The 22,578-nt window shown below is 35.5% G+C and overlaps 2 protein-coding genes across 2 annotated transcripts in view; one reads left to right on the top strand and one right to left on the bottom strand.

The window, feature by feature from the left end:
- LOC117119925 (uncharacterized protein C20orf194-like) overlaps positions 1 to 22,578 on the top strand; it is a gene marked incomplete at its 5' end in the record, with an annotated part of 127,503 nt that overhangs the window by 98,051 nt on the left and 6,874 nt on the right.
- On the bottom strand, positions 699 to 2,698 carry LOC117119926 (zinc finger MYM-type protein 1-like). The gene is made up of 2 exons (XM_033264907.1): positions 2,280 to 2,698; positions 699 to 2,227 (listed from the first exon to the last, which is right to left on the bottom strand). Exon 2 carries the CDS (start codon positions 2,188 to 2,190, stop codon positions 1,588 to 1,590), a length of 603 nt encoding a protein of 200 aa, XP_033120798.1. The 5' UTR covers positions 2,191 to 2,227; positions 2,280 to 2,698; the 3' UTR covers positions 699 to 1,587.

The following is a 22,578-nucleotide window of genomic DNA, read 5'->3' as shown; positions in this document are numbered from 1 at the left end:
AAACATTTGAATTCTGAGAGTATGGATATGATTCTAATGTAATGTAAAACATGAGTTACATAATTTTTAAGATACCATACAATATTTGACCTTGAATGACCTTAAATGACCTATTTGTGGCAATCTGACCAGGTAAAAAATGATAATGGTATGGTTTATACATTGAATAACCTTAAATGGCCTTTTATGACCTTAATGACCATCTGACCATGTCACAAGTGTTATAAATCCTCGACCATGAAATATAATTTTAGATATCATAATTCTCATTAATGTGGTTTAAAAACCGATGTATTGATAAATATAGGATTTGCGTGGCAGCAATTTTGAAATTCAAGATGGCCACCAAAATGACCTCGAATGAAATATTGTAGTTCATAGTAAAGATTTTGAATTCTGAGAGTCTGGGTATGGTTCTAATGTAAAATATGACAACTATGTAATTTTAAGATACCATACAGTATTTGACCTTAAATGACCTCTTTGTGTCAATCTGACCGGGTAAAAAATTGTATGATGGTATTCCTTGACCATATAAAAATAGTTTCAGACATTAGAATTATAATTCCAAGTGGTTTAGAAGCGGAGATATAGATAAACATAGGTTTTATTAGGCGGCCATTTTAAAATCCAAGATGGCCGCCATAATGACCTCGGATGAGGTGGTTCCTACCATAAATTAAATGCTATGACCATAAGGAGCATGTTAAAAAAAAATGGTGCTTTTGTCCTTAATGTCCATATCCATCTGCTAAGCTGCCGTACTAGTAGTGCATAGGGAGCTTCATCTGTTTTTTCTTGGTCATCTATTTACTCACAGCTTCATGGATAGTGTTGTCACAAGCTGCAGTATAAAGTTCAGGGCCATTGATTGAAATTGCAAGAAGTGCCTCTAGCATTTGATTGGTCAGGCGAGTTTGCAGTCTATTCTTTATAAACTTCATTTGCTGAATCCGCGCTCTGGTCAGGCGTTGGAAATAAGGAGGCTCATAATTAAATTAGCTATTGAGAACAGGTAAGGGAAGACTACTCGATAAACAGACCGCATTCTGAGAAGCCTCTCTAACGTCCACTCCAATGCAGTTAGGATGATGGCTTTATTCTTTCTTTCCATCTCTCTCTCTCTCTCTCTGACTTCTTGGGGAAGATGTGTCTTGGCCCAATCAAGAAGGTCATACTTTAGCTTCCCCCATTCCGCAAGTAGTGCTTCACCAGCTGCATTGTCATTGGGGTAATAATGCTCTGCAATCAACAATATTTCATCCTGTCCATATTGGGCGAAAAAAGGTGAGTTCCTCTGAGGAATATGCAGCGGGTTTAGAATGGCGTTGGCACAGGAGTGGGATTGAATCTGCAAATCTGTCATCGATATTCCTCTTGAGAGAATCCACATACTGTCTAAGCAGCGTTTTCATTTTTTCCTTAGCTTCGTCATTCTACATGTCCAGTAAGACGACCACCTTGTTTCAAGTCATCTGACAAATTATGAACAGGCGTATTATTGTTGACTGTCCAGCTCATCTTTAACTGCCTCTACAAGTGAGCCTAATCTGCTGAAGTTCAGGTACCCTCTTTGGAATGCAAGACTTAAAGATGACAGCACAGGTAAAACAGACTTGTGAATATACCAGACTGATACGAGAATAACAGTGTGTTCATCTTTTTATAGAGGCCAGAGGCAACTGCATCTTTCTCTTCTAGTTTTTTTAGGGTGTGCAGGATTGCAATTATCTCATCAAATGCTGCCTTGACGGCCTGATCAAAAGACATCCACCTTGTCTTACAAGCTTGTTTAAGCCTTTTTGCCAACTTTTTTCTTACAGGTTGTGTAGTCAGATTAACTGCTCTCATGTTCGTTTGCATTTTCAGGAACATTGATGTCTTCTTGCTAGAGTATTCAAACATCTTCCATAGCTGTGTAAGCCAGGTGTGCGCGTTCAGGATCGGTTTCAATTCATCAGTTGCGTCTGCGCATGCTAGAGCCAGACGAGGACAGATGCAGTGCACCGTCAGCAAGTTGGGATGCTCTCTTTTTAGTCTGGCACCAAGGCCGTTCCTTTTCCCGGTCATGACCGCAGCTCCATCTGTGACAAGTCCTGACATTTCTTCGATAGGCAGATGAAGTTTATCAAATTGAGATGTTAGAACTTGATGAAGCGTTTCAGCATCGGGAGAGATGGCATCCTCCATCACATTTGCAATAAACAAAAATTTACTTTGAACTATGCTAGTACTACCAGGTTTCTCATCAACGTTCATTCAGTACGTTGATGAGAAACCTGGTAGTACTATGCTAGTACTACCAGGTTTCTCATCAACGTACTGAATGAAAGTAATCATTTGCTCCATTTGTGCACTGTCTGAAGAGTCGTCATGCTGTTACCATTCCCTTTACCACAATACCCGTTTCAGCAATAGCTCTGACGGGTTGAGGAACCTCACTTTGCACTGACCTTAACTGACAATCAAACTCAATATCAAAAGAGAGAGCCGAAATGTTAATTAGTTTTTCAGCAAATTGTCAATAAATAACCTAGGCATACCTATGGTATAGTATAGTATAGCTGACCTTGCATAGGCAATAAATTACAAAAGCTATGATTATAATCCAATTAAAGAGCAATTACCAGAGAAAGGCCTAATGTCCCAAAAGATGGTTGGAAATCAGGAAAATTTTTAAAGGGTAGCAACACCTCATGTCACACATAAGGGCATACACTCTAGTTGATGAGACACCCAGTAGTACTATGCTAGTACTACCAGGTTTCTCATCAAGTAATGAATGAAAGTAATCATTTGCTCCATTTGTGCACTGTCTGAAGAGTCGTCACACATAAGGGCATACACTCTAGCGCTTCTTGCCCTATTGGTCACCTTATTTTGAATCGTCTTCCCAATCGTTATTGCAATTTCACGTTGAATCCCGGTTGATCGATGGTGAAAATGTTTCATTTTAGTCAGCCCTAGGTGCTTTAGTAGACTTAGGAGTGACAACATTTTCTTGTTAGCGATACACTCACATGAAAGCCAGTACTGCACGTAAAAATCTGAAAATAGAACATCTTCGCTAACTTTTTGCCTCTCCATCCAGTTCATGTTTGAAAATGGACAGTCTGTTCATAATTTCAGACATAATAGCATCCTGGTGTCTGGCACCATCCCTGTGTCCAGTAATTTCATCTGTTTTCAGACGTACTGATGCCACTGTTAAGAATTGTTCTGACTTGTTGCGCATGTTCTTTGCTTGATACTTTCTGCATATCAAGCAGTAGCGGCCTTCACCCTTAACATAAACTAACCACCAATGACCACTTTTCTCAGAATAACTATGTTTTATTCGTGAGCCACTGGTGATTAAACATTTCCTTGTTGGCACATCGGTTGTGGCTTGGACTCCCAACCTTGAGGTCGGGGGTTCGGAACTCTGGCTGTGCAAATCGCTTGTGTCCTTGAGCAAGGCACTTTATCTACGGTTGCCTCTCTCCACCCAGGAGTACAATTGGGTACCTGGTAGGTTCCAACACAACTGCGCTGATTACTAGCTGCAATATTATGGAATGATATTATAATTTCATTTACTAATTTAATTTGGTGTTCAATGTGTTCCATATGTGTTTGATCCAATGACCGTGGTAGTAATGTGAAGCGCTTGGAGGCCTTGTAAAGGCATGAAGCGCTATATAAGAACGACATATTATTATTATTATTCTTGTGGCCTTAATTCGGCTCTTTTCTGCATGTCTGATTTCAGTACTCATATTTTCCCGGCATATTTGGAAGTGGTGGATTTTTTCCAGGTTTGTATCTGGGAAAAGTTTCACAATAATTTCTTGACTGTTTTTCATGCTTAAAGGGTCAACGTTGTGTCTGCTTTCTGTTTGCTTCTAGTACTACTACTGCTGGAATCTGTTACCTCTTCTGCATTAAGCTCGTGAGTGATTGGGTATAATGAATACATCATTTGTTTTTTTAGTCGAAAATCCTTTTAGAAAATGTCAAAATTATAAACTTCACCTTATTATGTACCTGCTCAAAAGTTTAGACGAGAAACATGTTTTTTGTTTTTTTGTATTATTTGGCCTAAAAGATAATGAATTCTCTCATCTAGCAATGCTACTCGGTGTAGTACGACAAGAAGTCATCGTGGGGCTTTCGATCACATGGTTTAGCAATCGTCCCAGATTCCTAATCCCACGATATCTCAAAATTGTCTGCGACAGTGAACTGCTATTGTCGGTGCGGTACACAGCGTGTTGTTCTGCTGTTGTATGATTAATTAATGATGTGTCAAAATAGTAAAATGTGTGTTAATATTACTATTATTATTTACATTATGCACATACATTGTTTTATCAGCAGTCGGGACAGTTGGCTAGTATGATGCGAGATTTAAAAAAAATATATAATAAATAATATATTATCAAACATACTTAGTACTAAACATATGAGAATGAGATATTTATGAATGCTACTAACCTGGTTCTAAACTAACATAATGACATTCTCCAGTATGCCGGAGAAGATGTGGTGATAATGATCTGACGACACTTTTGGTGAACATTGGATTTTATTAATGAGGTAACCTTGTTTCATGCTCTTTTCCTGACTTGTCATAATATCTATATTTCTACCAATCATTCTGTACCCTGAACGGCCACAGCATCGACCCATGTACCGACTTTACTCATGTTTGTCAGGTATTTCGGAGTAATGAGATCCGCAAGAGGATCGGAAGTGTCCTTCAAAAATAAGTAATATACGGTTATTTTGTCTACATAAACAAATTATTCCATATGTGCAACTTCAGCATGCAACTTCATTACCAACTCATAGAAATATTTCTTCAGTTCTACGAAATAGAAAAGAAGGGCCACATTCCATATACGGTAGGATAGTGTCTACACACTAATTAATGAGCAATTGCAAATTATGTTTCAATACTTAATAGTTTTTTCAAAAAAAGAATCAAATCCTGGCGCAGTTTTGTAGGTGGATATGGTGGAAGGCTAAGTCTGATCAACTGATCATTCACAGCTGCAAAAAAACAATTTCCATCGGCCGGAACATTTTTCCGTAGAGATAAATTTAGTTTTTTAAGGTTTTACAGCAACTTTGTGTACTTGTCAGTTGAATGTCACGTTTACTGACGGAGTAACACCTGTTTGCTTTTTGATTCAAAAATCGAAAAGCGAGGTTCGTTTTCGCTGACTCATGTCATTTCTACTTCAAACTTATAATGTATGTGCAATGAATGGAGGGAGTTGGTTTTGGATGATGGGTGCACTGGATGCAACATGATATCAGTGAGAGTGCGATCATAGGTACCGCAATCTGAAAGTTAAGTTTCTGTCGCTGCCGCCGCATCATTGTGAAATTGGAAAAAATCCAAGTAAAAGATAAATAGACCAACTGGAAAAATACCGACCGACCCTGATTTTTAATTAATTCATGTCTTTGGGCAACCCATGTAATGTTTTAGGCTACCCAATTAAATCGGCAAGTAAATTGTAGAGTATTTTTTAGTATGATGATGCGAAAAAAACAAACATAGATATGATATCGGTAGACAACTTTATCTTTATTGTAAACACACAAAAACGTTTCAAAATATTATCACTTTATATTTACACTTCAATTTGTTAAATTTAATCGTGATCATTGTCTGCAGTGTTAAGGGAGAGAAAATTACATTCAGTTAGTTATTCTCGTTGGACAAACGTCTACTGCAAAAACACTACATACAGTTCTTCCTTCTTGCCCTTGTTTATGTTCGGCGAAGGTTGCGTGATTTCCATGGTTGATGCCTCGTTTGAACTTCGAAAAAGGTTGTTGAGCTAAAGTGATAATCGTTCTCAGGCTACTAGGAGTGTAATACAGTATAGAATTTATCTGTAGTCTAACAATGTTTATGTAGACGTCAAAACATCGTGATTTACAACGTTTAAAGTATGCTTTTCAAATTTCGACTGGGCTAGTCCCATGGGGCCTTGGCTGAGGCCAGATTAAAAAATTATTTTACCTGAGGCTCATAGCCGGCGCACAAATCATAATTAGTAGAGTAGATATAGCTCAAAAAAGGGCATAACCCCCAAAATATTGCAACAAAAGGTTTTACTACGGATTTTGGTAGCATTAGATGTGTTAAATAACATACAAAAAGTCTTACAAAATCCGACCACCGGAAAGTGGTTTTTTTAAAGATATCATAAAACGGCTACAAATTGTATTGTAATTGCGGTTTTTATCGTCAATATCAAGTTTTATGAGTCAACAGGTCATTTGAGACAATTTTGAATGTGATCTGACCAATATGGATAAATTAAAAATGGCGTGAAAAATGGCCACCATGTATAAACAGCCATAAATATGTAATAACTACATTAGCATTGTTATTTGTTAATAATGTATGTAAATGTAAAAAACATCCAGCATCGCTTTATTTATCATTTAACATTTTCGCTATCTTATTTAATGTATGTGAACAAGTCTTGGAATAACCTGCTTTAAGCTTTCTGATTGGCTAAGTTGTCTTTTGTCAATATATTTGACATTAACAAATTTAGAAAAGTAACACTCAACACGGTAAACATGAATAAAGAGGCATCAATAAATGAGATGTGTATAAGAGACAGGTGTAGGCATTATGTTCAGAGGTAAGTCAAATTATCCTTATAGAGAAATACTTATTTTGTAATTTGGTATTCTAATACTATGAATATTAATATACTAAGGACACATTCAGAGATGTTTGATAACAAAAAACCTGTGTTTATATGGCAATGGCTAGGCTAGTCCTAGGTCTAGGCTAGGCCTAGGTATTTTTTGCAACAGTAACTCAGCCTGGCCATTTTTAGCCTAGTAAGCATACACATGAAAATGAAAGGTAGGCTTACATGTATTTAGTAGAATATGGAATAATCTTATAGTTTAAGAGTTTATATTATTATAATTATTAATATTATTATTATTATTATTGTTATTATTGTTATTATCATCATCATCGTGTTTAGAGTGGGCACTGAAGTTTAATAATAATGGATGTCAGTGGTGAATCGGATATATATAGGCCTAAATGAGGGAAGTGATGTAGTCAAAATTCGACAAAAAGGTGCAGATGGTATATATGCAGCCAGTGCAAAAAGAGGAGACAGTGTTTTTGTCAATGCTGGGCAGTTTGTGCACACAAGTTGTCGAAAAAAATTCACAAACCCTACTGAGGTAAGTAAAATATTATTCATTCAGTTAGTTGTTGTTAAGATTATTCTACTGATATATTTCATTCAGTTATTTTCATCGTTATTGCGTCTGCAGTGCCGAAACAGCAGGGATCTAAATTGAAGTTTTGATTGTGGCCAACTTTTTCATGCTCTTTTCTTTGTGTCTGCATAATAAATGTGTGTGCACATGTTTGCTATATCTTCAACATATTATTGACAATTACTTATTTTATATTTGCATTAGCTTAAAAAGAAAGCAGAACCCACTAGACCAACTATTAAGAGAAGTGCCAGACTAGCTACTGGTTCCTTTGATAGCAAAACTGATTGCCTCTTTTGTGGTAATGGCATCGTGCTTGGTAATTCCGATCACTGTTGTGTTAAGACAGATACATTTGTGACGTCAATTATAGAATGCTGTAACATTCGTAATGATGACTGGAGCATCACTGTTAAAGCTCGAATCGAGTACTATGGAAATGACCTACACGCAGCAGACTGCTTGTACCATAAAAAATGTAGCATAAATTTCAGGTCTGGCCGAGATATACCAATTCCACCACCACCACCAGAGACAAAACGCCCTAATTTAGGAAGGCCAAAGAATCCAGACCAGGAACAGGCTTTTCTGAAAATGTGCTCTTTCTTTGAGGAAAATGATGAGGAACAACTGTCCATTTTCTGACCTTAAAGGTTTGTACATTTTTTGAATCATATTAAATGAAAAATAACAATTATTGTTATAAATTAAATATATGTTTTTAATTAATAAAAAGTCTGATTTTAATCATTTAAAAACAGGAAAAATGCACGAATTCTTAGACTTTGAAGAGTCGTGTTCCTATGGCAATTACTACCTCAAGAGCAAACACAAGGAAAGATATGGGAGTAGTATCTACATTTCAGAGGGCGAAGGACTTAACGATATAGTTACAATGAGGGAGAAGACATCTCAAATTCTAAGGTCAGAATATTTTACATTGTACCGATTACATGAATCATATTGCAACTAATGGTACGAATCATAATTATATTCAGCAAAAAAATAAAAAAATTAAAAGTTATTTTTTTTACACTTCACTTTAAATAGGTCATACTATGAGAGGCGGGGTTGTAATGATGAACACGAAAAGAAACTTATAATAGAGACAGCAGCACGGCTCATAAAACCTGACATCAAATCCAACATCCCATCTGACACCAACAACTATCCAATTCTTGGTAACCTTCAAGTGGATTCCGCATATAACTACTTACCAATAAGTCTCCGCACATTCCTAGATTCTATGTTTACTTTCAAAAACAAAAACAGAAAAGTTGCAAGCATAGGTCAAGCAATAATTCAGGGAACCCGACCTCGAAAGGTACTTGCACCCCTTCAAGTTGGCCTTGCAGTTCAGGTACATCATATGACTCGATCCAGGTTCCTTGTAGATAGTCTCAGTACTACTAAGTACTAAGGTTTGAAACAAATGCTGCTAACTGCCTTCCTTTAGATTTTCTCTGTGACAAAAGTAACATGGAAGACAAAGCAAGTTCCTTACTATTTGCTGGAGATAATGTTGATCACAATATCATAACATTAGACGGAAAAGGAACATTCCATGGAATGGGCATGATTGCAGCATTGACACCTGGACAGAAGACCAGTAAAATAATTGCAAGACAAAAATTATCTGAGTTAAACATACTTGAAAAGGCAAGGATTCCCATCTCAGATTATCGATTTTCGAGCAATGCACATCGTAAGATAATATTTGAAGAACTTCCAAAACCTGATGTTTTTGATAGAGCAGTTGATATTCTATGGGAACTCTCGCTTAGTTTCAAACAGCCAACACCCAATTGGCAAGGCATGATGTACTCTTTTCATCAAGGAAAAAAACACCCTGGCCAATCATCTATTGTATTCTTGCCAATGATCGACATGTACTCTGGAGATAAATCATGCATTCTTTCAACTTTAGAGTTTGTTTTCAGCCTTACAGCCAAACACGGCATGTTGCCAATAATTACAATCGACCAACCACTTTATTGGAAGGCTGTAGAGATTATTATAAATTGCAGTAACTTGAAAGATGTCGTCTTGATGTTGGGCTGTTTCCACATGTTCATGAATGTACTTGGAGCTATTGGAAAGCTAATGGAAAGCTAATGGAAGGCAGTGGGCTTCAAAATATTTTTGAAGTTGTCTATGGCGAAAATGCTGTTGTCCACATGATGTCTGGAAAGTCAGTGCAGAGAGCATTCCGTGGACATTTACTAGTTGATAAATGTCTTAATCATATGATTGCATCTGAAATTGCTGAAAACAGCAATGAGTTTGCATCATTGGTAAACCAGTCAGAGAAGATGTATTCCTTGCTGTTGGCTGGTGAGATTAAGTTAGAGGAACTTACCACATCTGAAGTAATTCACAAGGTTCAAAAAAAGCTAGACCAAATGAAGATGGATCTAAATAGTAGATCAAAGACGAGTCACTTGTGGCTCAATTACCAAAAAATGTTACAAATTGCAAGATCACTGATCGAAGCAGATCGCACGGGTTGTTGGTCAATGCACTTGAAAGCAGTTACTGACTGTCTTCCAATATTTGCAGCAGCTGGACACTTTAACTACTTGAGGTCAGCATATTACTATGTTCAGCAGATGTCCAAATTAGAACACAAATGTCCTGATACTTTTCAAAAATTTGTCAATGGCCTCAACGTTGTTCGCCGTAGCAACACATTTTGGGGAGGCCTCAGTTGTGATCTAGTTATTGAACAGACATTGATGAGATCATTGAAAAGTACAAGAGGCCTAACACGTGGGAGTGGACTATCCGAACAATTGAGGGCGTTGTGGACGATGTCGAGGCCAATTGCATCAGAATACAACCAGGTGATGCAGGAATTCACCAATGTGTCATATGTGACCAGTGAGCAGCATAAAGAGTGCACTAAAGCAAGGATCGGCAGAGACATATCTGATGTAAAAAAAATTCAGACAAAACTAACTGAGTGTACACCCTTTTCTTCAGATTCATGTTTAAGGAACATAATCAATGGTGTTGTGGCTGAAACAGATGTAAATGTTGATCAGTATGAATCTGTTGGGAAAGCCATCATTAAAAAGATGACTGGAATGCCTGCTTTCACACATCCATTTAAAAGAAAAGATAAAGCCAAAACACTTGGAGATGAAAAAGCCATTAAAGTTGCTCCTGATAGAACCATTGACCCTGCCATTCTATTCCAAAGATTCCTTGTTGTGTCACTATCGGGAGATCTTACATTAGAAGATGTAATGAGGTATGAACTTAGTCCGTTTCCACCATCACTTTTTGAAACTAAAAACATTTTTAGGAAGGCCAACAAACCACAATTTGTTCAAGCTGTTATAGATCATGCAAAAAAAGCTGTCAATTAAAGCAATATATGACACTGTACCGGAAACTGAATGTTATGTTCTAGATGGAGGCTCCCTTTTACATCGCTTACCATGGAAGAGAGGAGACAGTTACGGCACAATTGTACAGGTTCGTCAGGAGAAATTATGGATTGGCAACTGTTGTATTTGGTAGTTATGATGGGACTCCTTCTATAAAAGACAATACCCATCAAAGAAGAGGACAGAATATCCACCCAGTTGTAAACTTTACAGCTAATACAGAGTTTGCTGGCAAAAAGGATGAGTTCTTTTCGAGGCATGATAACAAGCAGAAGTTTATCAATATGCTCTCTGCTGAACTTCAGAAAAGAAATTGTCCTGTAATACATGCAAAGAACGATGCTGATGTGGATATAGCGTTAGCAGCAGTAGACATTTCCCATCATCATACTGTAACTTTAATTGGAGAAGATACAGACTTTTTAGTTCTTCTTCTCTATCATGTCAATACAGACAAACGAGAGGTTTACTTCAGGTCGGACAAGACAAAGGATACAAGGGTAATAAATGTTACCCGCATAAAATCCGCCTTTGGAAATAAATTATGCCTTGCATTGCCATTCATACATGCTTTTACGGGTTGTGCTTCAACATCTTGCATTTTTGGCATCGGTAAAGTAGGCAGCTTTCCAGAAATTGGTGGAGGGGAATAAGATTCTTAGATTATGTGTTGAAGCATTTAGTCGGCCAAATCAAAACAGTGATGTAATTGTTGAATTTGGAAGAAAGGCTATGGCTATCCTGTTTGGGGCTGAATCCATTGATTCACTTGATAGCTTTAGATGTAAGCTCTTTAACAAGAAAGTTGTTAGGGGTAAATCGTTTGTGACGCCTCAGCAACTACCTCCAACTTCATCTGCCACTAAATTTCATAGTTTAAGGGTCTACTTCCATGTTATGGAGTGGATTAAGATTGAACGAAACATGGATGCTACAAAGTGGGGTTGGAAGCTTCTTGAAAACCAGTTTTTGCCAATCATGACAATGATGAATCTGCTCCAGATGAACTTTTAAAAATCATCCATTGCAATTGCACTACTGGATGTAAAACACCACATTGCAGTTGCAGACGCTATGGGTTGGCATGCACATCAGCCTGTGGAGCCTGTCAACTTGAGGGATGTGAGAATATAGAGAAAGTAATAGATGATGAAGAGGAAGAAATTGAATCAGATGACTAATGATTTATCGTAAACAAGACATTAAATATAGTAAGCCTGGTCCTATAATTCCAGCCTCCTTGTTTTCATTTCATTTCATTTCATTTATTTTGTCTCAATAAAATACATAAAAAACAACAACCGATTACAATACAACAAAATAAAAGCATAAAAAATCTGAAACAGGCCGAGACAGGATTCCTAAAAGTGAACCAAATCACTATCATGTAGGTCTCCTAATGCACTATTCCGATTACACATAAAATAATAATGAACAATTGAAATAATACTTAAAACCTTTAAAATTTGCCTTAACAATAAATATATATATATAGAAATTGTAAAACTTATTTAAAATGTAATTTAAGACCGTTGTTGTATAACTGTTAATCAATAAAATCTTAGATGGCAACTTTCTTTGATTTAATTTAAAATTTTAAAACAACGGCACTAAAAATTGCTATAGTAAATACTGATTTATGGTTGTTTATACATGGCGGCCATCTTGGACATCATCTTGAATTGATTTATATTGATGATATCACATTCTAAATTTGTCTGAAATGATTTACTGACCCAAAATACCTGATATTGTTTTAAAAAGATCGCGATTATAGCACAATTTGTGGCAGTTTTATGGTATGGCCGCCATTTTGGCGGCCATCTTGGAAAAAAACACTTTCCGGTGGTCGGATTTTGTAAGACTTTTTTTTATGTTATTTAGCACACTCAATACTACCAAAATCCGTTGAAAAACCTTTTGTTGCAATTTTTTGGGGGTTAAACCTTATTTCTACTGGACTAAATAACTGGGGATTGTGCCGGCTGCCGGTTCACGAAAATTCAGGTACCATCAAGAAATTAGGTACCAGACCTAAATTCTCGTTTAAGCGAAAATATTGGGTTTATCGATAAATTAAGTTCCACTCTCATTTTATGGCGCCTTACAATGCATAAATATTTCCTTTGTTTGAAACTAACAACCGATCTTTATTAATGAGGTGAACTTGTATTTGGAACAAAAGCCATGAAAATAAGCAGAAAAAATACGATTTTGATTGTTTTTTTAGTCTTGTTAATGCTTCAAATCACGTCCACAAAGACTACAATGATGACCTAATTCTCATCACTACTACAACAGCAGTGCAAAGATTGTCCTTGTTACCGCCTTGTGCGCAGCCAGGCTTTGCATCGTGACGTATGAGTGCTCTTCCATATTTAGCCAATCGCAGTAGATATATGCCCAGAGTGAGAAAACAAAAGATGAGTTGCAATATACTACCAGTACACTGTAAGCTTATTGACTTTGATAATGAAGCGACAGTAAACATCAGACATCAGATTGTTTGGTATGGCAGTACGCCTCTCACTGCATATCAAATTTTAAAAACATGTTCAGGCCAGCTTTACTGAATATTCCATTGCATTATTGCTTTTTAGACGTCTGTGCTTTGTTCTTACTCTGTTGACTGTGCAATTTGAAATCGTTTTTATGGGACCCACATGGAAGTATTGTAGTTGTTACTTTTTATGTCTTATCCTATTAATCAGGGTTGTTTATTGCAATTTTGCCTTTTTTGTCTTGTTGTTTTAATTACATGATTAATGAATAAATTAATTAAAATTGATTGGAAATTGAACTTGAGAATATTGCCAAAATTGTGTGCCAATGTTCCAAAAGATTTTTCAAAAAAGGCCTGTGAAAGTGTTTTATATATTGCTCTACTTATGCCTTTAAATTACAGAATAAATTAATGACAGAATTCACTCAAAATTGTGGTATTTTATTTTTATTTATTTTATTCAATTTCCGGGTAGATCTATTAATACAACAAAACCATTACAATGAGAATACGATACTTGGCGGGTATATAAAACATATACAAAATGAAATGCTGAAATGTTCTCATGAAATGCAGATAGAAACAAATTCAACTAGATTTGAACTCGTCACTGAGGACAAGTTAGGTGATCCGCCTTACTTTGACCCTCACGAAGCACGCACGGTTCTGATTGAAAAGTATTTTATGCTAAAACATGCTCTATTTAAAGAGTAATTTTGAGCATTTTAAAAGGAATTTTAAAGGAAAAGAGTAATTTTGAGCATTTTAAAGACTTACGAATGTGTACACATACGTCTTAACGTCTGTGCGCACGGTAGTATTAATACAGTGTCGCAAACCCAACACATGTAACCAAAACGTAATTTCCAGCTTCAGTACGTGCTGTGGGCGTGGAAATGAGTATTAATACAGTTTCACAAACCCAACACATGTAACCAAAAACGTAATTTCCAGCTTCAGTACGTGCTGTGGGCGTGGAAATGAGCGTCCGGCGCGTAAATTTTGGAAAGTTTTGGAATATTCAAAATGACCTGAAACATGCTTTATATTATCTGAAAAGTGATATTAACAATTTTAAAATTTTAACGCACAAGTACGAATACCTTATACGACGTGCCTGACGACGGTAATAGCACATGAATTTAAACCTTGTCAAGTTTAATTTAAAACCCCCTGTTGGTTGGTAATGCCACACGAATTTTGCCTTTACAGTATACGAACTATCGGTCTGATAGTGTCGAAATACAGTCTGCCGCCCTCTATTTTCAATGTGTTTACATCTTTTAACAAAGAAAGATGAGAAGGCTCCAAAAAAGCATTCTTTTTTACCATTATGACGTCATCAAAATAAAAAATAAAAGGACACGCCCGAAAGAGAATTGATTTAGTTATAACATACTCACAGGTGGGAGACAATCAATCAAGATAAGGGAGTACGTTCAAGGGAGTACGTTCAAACGAGTATAACAAGTAATAATGTCATAAATAAAAATTCAATTTTTTTAAAATTCAAATGGCAATATGATGACGTCACAATGTCCGATCAGCGATTATGATCTATAAAATCGTATCTACAACTCATGTGCTTTCAGAATATGTAATAAAAATTGGGGGTCACCTTTCATCCTAAGGAGCTATAACTGATTAAAAATATTCATTATTTTATGCATATATAAATGTTGACGCACGCGTACGTGCACGCTAAAAAACGCGAACGGAAAATTAAGGTACATAACATTTAACCTTGACCTGAAGCTTATGCCCACCTAATATGATTTAGAAATGACAAATGGTTAAGATTATATGGGGTCATCAACGTTTTGAAGTAAGAGAAATGAGGGGGTCAGAAAAAACAATTTTTTGACCATGATGACGTCATCAAAATGTAAAAAGATTTCAAATATATGAAAGAGAATTGTCTCAGCTATAACATACTCAAAGTTGGAAGACGATCGACTAAGGATAAGCGAGATACGCTCAAATGCGTATTTTCAAAAATGACGTCATAGCTATAATTCACTTTCTATGAATTCAGATGCCAATATGATGACGTCACAATGTCCGATCAGCCATTATGATCTATAAAATCATATTTACAACTTATGTGCTTTCAGAATATGTAATAAAAACTGATTAAAAATAGGTCTGATTTTAGCATAATTTCACTGTATAGCGGCAAAATACGCACAAAGATACCTATGTTTGATGCGCACGTACGGCATTGCTATTGACCAAAAGATGACCGAAAAGAATGCAAATTTGTGAAAACAATGTCAGGAACCCAAAATATGTAAAATAACGTAATTTCTAGCTTTCGTACGTGCTGCGCACATAAAAATGAGCGCGCGTAGTGGAAGATTTCAAAAAAATTTGAAATGCTCAAAATGGCCTAAAACGTGCTCTAGTTTAGTCAAAAAGTAATTTTGAGCATTTTGAAATTTTGACGCGCGCGTAGTGAAGCGCACGCGTCAAATTATGGTACAGTACATTCAACATTAACCCGAAGTTAATGCTCACTTAATACGATTTCGAAATGGCAATTGGTTAGGCTGATATTATCGATAATGTAAAAACGCAAAATTGCGCGTAGATGACGTCACACATGACTGAGCGCGTTGAAAAGCTTACCATGACTATTCCAGACCAAGCCAAATGTTCTCTGACAGCGATTGTGCGTAACTCGTGGCAGTTTTTGAGATATCGTGCGAATAACAAGAGGTGATCCGCTAGTGTAGCGGATCACCAATAAAATATAAGGAAATCATCACCGAAATAACATTCATGCATTAAAACTGCTGAATACAGTATACCAACAAAGAGCCAAGGTAAATTAATTTAAAACTGTATACTGTATATGTTGTTCTGTATACAGGGAAATAATAATAGGTAAAGTGGGTTCTGACGCACTTGAGTTGTAAAATGACAGAATTGAAATTTCGAGAATTAAAAAAAAAAATGTAGGCCTATATTAAAATCACTTTAGCACTTGAAGATAAAAAATATATTTAATTCTCGATCTATAGTTTAAGAAACTTTTTAAATAATATATTCAATATCACCAATAATGCTATATGCAATTCAATTTTAATATAATCGTATCCGCTTTCAACACAGTGCTGTGTTACCCACATCGCCAACGCTATCATCTAAAGTCAAATGCAATGCATGTAGTCTCGTATACATTTATATAGGGTGATGTACGCTAATTAGGCTTCCAATCTGGCTTAAGCAATGGCCTTCATTTGATTGGTCGGACCTAGCAAACTTCCCGCCTACGAACAATACACTGTACGGCTAGCTATTGGATAGTGGTATTTGTAACGACTTCCCAAACAAAAGCCTTCAATTGATATTTGTTACACTAAAGTAGTAGTAGGGAACAGTGATTTTCACTGTTCACTGGTAGTAGGAAAGTCCTGCATAATAAAGAAACGTGAGGAAACAATTCCACACTGTTGCCTCCAAAAGCAATATAAATACAATATATTTTATTTTTATTTATTTTATTCAATTTCCGGGTAGATCTATTAATACAACAAAACCATTACAATGAGAATACGATACTTGTCGGGTATATAATACATATAAAAAATGAAATGCTCATGAAATGCAGTTAAAATCAAGTACAATAACATATGAGGAAATCGTCAACGAAATAACATTCATTTATCAAAACTACTGAATACAGTATATCAACAAAGAGCCAAGGTAAATTATTTAAAACTGTATACTGTATATTATGTTGTTCTAGCTATATACCTTTACAGGGAAATAATAATAGGTAAAGTGGGTTCTGACACATTTGAGTTGTAAAATGACAGAATTGGAATTTCGAGAATTCAGAATCAATAAATCTTGTAGGCCTATATTGAAATCATTTTAGCACTTGAAAAAGTATATTTAATTCTTTGATTTATAGATTAAGAAATGTTTAAAAATAATGTATTCAGTGTCACCAATAATGCTATATGCAATTCAATTTTAATATAATCGTATCCGTTTTCAACACAGTGCTGTGTTACCCACATCGCCTCCGCTATCATCTAAAGTCAAATGCAATGCATGCAGTCAGTCTTGTATACATTTATATAGGGTGACGTATGCTAATTAGGCTTCCAATCTGGCTTAAGCAATGACCTTCATTTTGATTGGTCGGACCTAAGCAAACTTCCCGCCTACGAACCCTACACTGTTACGGCCAGCTGTTGTCTAGTGGTATTTGTAACGACTTTCAAAACAAACTTTCAATTGATATTTGCTACACTAGTAGTATTAAGTACTGTATAATAGAAAATCGTGAGGAAACAATTCCACACTGTTGCCTACAAAAACAAAATAAATACAATATATATTTTATTTTTATTTATTTTATTCAATTCCTAGGAAGATCTATTAATACAACAAAATCATTACAATGAGAATATGATATTTGGTGGGTATATAAAACATAAAAAAATGAAATGCTAAAATTTTCTCATGAAATGCAGTTAGAATGAAATACCGGTACAATAAAATATATATCTTACACCAGCCACCACTCTTTCCTCCCAACCCCAAAATATCGTCGGGGAGAACAATTAATACAATATTAGAAATATAAATTAAATTAAAAAACATTCTGTCACATCTTTCGGACCATTTTCGTGTGAATTTGAGCGAATTTGCTCTCTTTGGAGGCCACACCATCCCCCCTTCAATTCAAATGCAATGTAAATTAATACCTTTAATATTCAAATAATAATAATAACAATTATTATTATTATTATTATTATTATTATTGTTATTATTATTCACAGTTTTTTTAGGGGGCATTTATTCATGGGAACCATTTATTCAAAGCTAGTCAAAGTTATTCGAATAAATACGGATGCGAGTTGGTATTGTGAAATATGTCGGTAGTATGCGCTTATCCTCCTTCCAACCATTCATACAAACACAAGCATTCAACTGAGAAAGCATCAATTTATGAAGGCCTATCTTAATTTATAGATTATAGTAAAAAGAGAAATAATGCTGTCTGGGCCTATGGTATGTGCCACTGTCAAAACGATGATTCCAAATATATCAAGTACTAAACTAATTTTCTGCTACCCAAGACATCAACGACAAACTTCAACATATTAAATACAATTTTGGATTGCACATTTAAAACACGATTCAAGACAACAACTTTCTCTAAAATGAGAAAAAAAAAAATTTTCTTGATTACTTTCTGTTGTTTTGGTGGATTGCTTTTTTGTGATGAAGATTATTATACTGTAATGTTATATAATAATGATGATGATAATAATAATAATAATAATAATAATAATAATAATAATAATAATAATAATAATAATTGTAATAATCATAACAATAATATTATTTTATTATTATTATTAGTATTATTGCGTCGGAGAAATTTGGTTTTTAATATTTTTTTGAAAATGAAATAGGCCTAAAAGAAATCAAAAAGAAAGAAATTTCTTTGACTATAGTGATTGAGTTATTTGAAATTTTGTTGATTGTCAATGCACTTGATCGGATCAGCAAGGCAGTCTTTGTTCCAGCTTTGAAGCTGTTAAGTTTTTAAATAGGAATACAAAATCATAAGTAGGCCTAATTGTTGGTGGTTTTTATTAGATTTTTATTTCAGATAGTTTTAGCTATAAAACTAGAAATTGCAAATTGCAAGTGAAGTGCTGCGAAGTACAACTGCATAAAATGTTCTTCGAACAAAATTATTTATGGGAGTCAAGTGAAAATAATGAATAATAAAAATATAACAAATAATATGAGCACGACCCATTGTCTATATATTATTAGAACAGCGTTGGTACAATAGTGTTTTGCTGCAGTGACATCTCTCTGCTGGCGATGGCTCGCTGCTGCCGGCGATGACTCGCTGCTGGCGAATCGATCTGCGCATGTGTATAAAATGGTATTTATTTCCGCAAACACTATGCCTAAATGTAATAATTAGCACGTTGAAATAGGCTGGTAAATAAGTTTAACTGGGTTCGTGAATAATATTGTCCTCAAAATATTGTGGCTGAGACATGAGCCGATTAAACGTAGAAATAGGAAACCTAGAAATATATTAAAAACGCTGAATAGTACTCCAGTACTTATTATTATTATGTTAAAAATTCACCCCTCAAATATTTTTATTTAATAATAATAATAATACATTTCTTTATTTTAAATCAACCGATTATTATTCAGTTGTTTGTTTCTATAAGCGAGAATTGTTTTATTCATTTTTATTTAATTTATATGTTGCTGCATTGAGAAAACAAATAAAAAATGGGAACAAAAATAATAATAAATAATTAATAATAATTAATAATTGGAAATATGATCAACATGCAGATTCACTTAACATTGTAATATAACCCAGACTTCAGTAGTACGTAAATGTGTGGATTACACCCCGTACATTAAAATAATCAACTAAAGAATAGAATTAACATGCAGTACCACTTTTAAAATGCCCTTAATTTTACAGGCCTACTTTTACAAAATTTTAGCAATGGTACGACAAGCTGTTTAGATGTCTTAAAAGAATGTTACTTTTTGTGTTTTTCATGAAACAGAACAAGTTGCTAAACCCTCGTGCCGTACCCTCGTTCAATAAATAAGTAAATAAATAAAAAAAAGTGAAAAGAACCTGAGTCGTGACAACGGTCGTACAGGCTACTCGGCAAAAACCAAAAAAAAAGAAAACGGAAGCTGTATGTTAACATTATACTACACCAATTCAAGGTAAAACCAATGGATAGCTTTACAAAACATGTAGGTGAACTAACAGTTGAGCTCAGCTAGAGACAAGGTCTCCCATTAACCCAAAGCTTCGAATAACTCCCACCAACGAACTGCCAGTAAATGTCAATACAGTTTTATCCTTTATACATCTGTCCACTTGGGCATGTCATTTCGAAACACGCATGCAGATATCACATGTATGCAGATGACACCCAACTGTACATTCATAGCATTTAAGCCTGAGTCACTTGACGATGCAATCCAATCTATGGAAGCATGTTTAAATGATGTCAAGTCATGGTTGGCACTGAACATGCTATGTTTTAATACTAGTAAAACAGAAGCATTGTATATCCACTCGCGCTATCGAAAAAAACTTACCGAATGCATTCTGCATTCGTGTTGGCGATACCACTATTGTTCCATCTGTTTCTGTTCGTAACATCGGCGTTACATTTGATTCTACAATGACGCTTAAAAAACATGTAACCAACATTTGCAAATCTGTTTCTTACCACATCAGAAACATCGGGCATATCAGACGGTTTCTGAACGAAGAAGCTACATTGAAACTTGTGCACTCTCTTGTTACATCTAGAATCGACTATTGTAATGGAATCTTATGTAAACTACCATATGCATCGATCAAGCGAATTCAACTTCAATTAAATACTGCCCCACGTCTCGTCAAACAAATACCGAAAACTCAACACATCACCTCTACATTGAAAACACTTCACTGGCTTCCAGTAAGGCAGCGCATTACATTTAAGATCCTTGTTCATTAAATGCCTTCACAACTTATCGCCTACGTAACTGACCAATCTTGTCCATCTCCAGTCATCAACATGTTATCGAAGTCTACGTTCCACCTCATGTCCATATACTTTATCTACCCCTTTAATTCGTTCTAAATATGGAGAGAGGTCCTTTCAAGCTGCTTCTCCCAAGCTATGGAATGCACTCCCTATTGAGATCCGACAGTCTCCTTCTCTATCCATTTTTAAGGAGAGACTCAAGACCTACCTTTTTCTAACTTTTTAAATTTTCCATTTTTAGTTCCTTTGTGACCTTAAGGTCACAAGGATAATTCGAACATGAAATGTATGTGTGTGTGTGTGTGTGTGTGTGAGCAAAGTGAGCAGCGGGTTTGTAAACGAATAGGCTCCTAAACGGTGCCTCACGGTGGGTATAATGTTTTCCTCATAGTAACTGGTGGAGTTGTGCAAGAATTGTTTGTTGTTTATGTTAGATGAGAAATGTAGGACGTACGCGATAAAACATATACCCCCTACCACCATTTTTAAGTCGTTTTTAGGAGAAAATTTTGATATGCGCATGTGTCAGAAAAACTTTGCCGACATTTTGTTTTTCATCGCGAGAGGGTAAGCGAGCTCCATAATGCATACCTTGTTGGTGTAGTTGACCAATTGTTTACGGGATCGTCGGTAGGGTTAGGCCTCTGTCGTGTTAATGTAGCAGGTGCACGTATTATTAAAAATGAAAAAAGTGATCTAACCAAACACGGTCTTTACATAATGGTATTGGATCGAACGTGTTCAATATTTTGCGGAAATTTTGTTTTCTATCGCGAGAGTATACAGTTTACACTAGAGAAGTTGTCTGTGTTGTTTTTGCGAACGTCTAGGCCATAGGGTGAACTTAGGTAGTTGTGGTAAGTCGACTTCTGCTTGTCGTCTAGTAGGTGTAACGTGTGTTTTAGTAAAAATTAACGTGATCTGAACAATATTTTACATTATAGTATTGAATCGAATGTGCTTACCTACCTAAAGACTTTTACACACGATGAACACGGCAATTGACGTTGCTGTTGGTGTGCAATACACTATAACAACTCCCTGGCAATCGTACAAGACACGACGACGACAGCAGCATTCAGTCAGTCTTGTTAAAATAAATAATATATTGGTCTACCACAAGACTACCATACTACGAAAGCCTATTAGGGCCACTGAAATATATATTTTTATGTCGTAATTACGACTTATTATGTCGAAATTTCGACATACGTAAGTCGTAATTACGACATTATGTCGAAATTTCGGCATACGTATGTCGTAATTACGACATACGTATGTAGAAATTTCGACATAATAAGTCGTATTTACGACTTACGTATGTCGAAATTTTGACATAAGTCGTAATTACGACATACGTATGTCGTAATTTCGACATATTTATGTCGTAATTACGACATAGGCTTGGGCCACTGTACGCATTGTTTCTCGTCAGCTTCACTTATGTACGATTGAAAAGTTGTGACTTGCAGTTGAGTGATATTTTAATTTTGAATTTCATATTTTCAGTTATAATTTCAAAATTCTGAATACACATGTCCCCAAAAGAACAAATAGCTAAAAAGTACATTTTGAAAAATATGTAAGTTGAGTGGGTTTTTCATGACAGGGCAGAAATAAATTAAATATAAAAATACTGTTTTAATAATGATAATATAAATAATAACTAGAATTACTCCTTTTACGCTACGTAGTAAAAGGATAGCCTCCCAGCGGTGCAATTTTGTCCGGTACAAAATGTTTAAATATTTTGAATTCTGAAAATGTAAAAGCATTTTGAATTTGTTTTTTTGTTTATAGGTGACCGAAAGGGTGGGGGACAACGAAATGGAACGACGAAGTGGGGACATGGTATGGAGAAATG

Source organism: Anneissia japonica, unplaced genomic scaffold, assembly GCF_011630105.1.
Source record: "Anneissia japonica isolate Jap-2015-1 unplaced genomic scaffold, ASM1163010v1 scaffold87_len186233_cov173, whole genome shotgun sequence".
Lineage (NCBI taxonomy): Eukaryota > Metazoa > Echinodermata > Crinoidea > Comatulida > Comatulidae > Anneissia > Anneissia japonica.
The sequence above is the reverse complement of the archived record's forward strand: the minus strand, read 5'-3'. Positions and strand labels throughout refer to the sequence as shown.

Coding starts and splice junctions, on each gene's coding strand:
- LOC117119926 (XM_033264907.1), bottom strand. CDS start 2,190: ATGGAGGATGCCATCTCTCCCGATGCTGAAACGCTTCATCAAGTTCTA.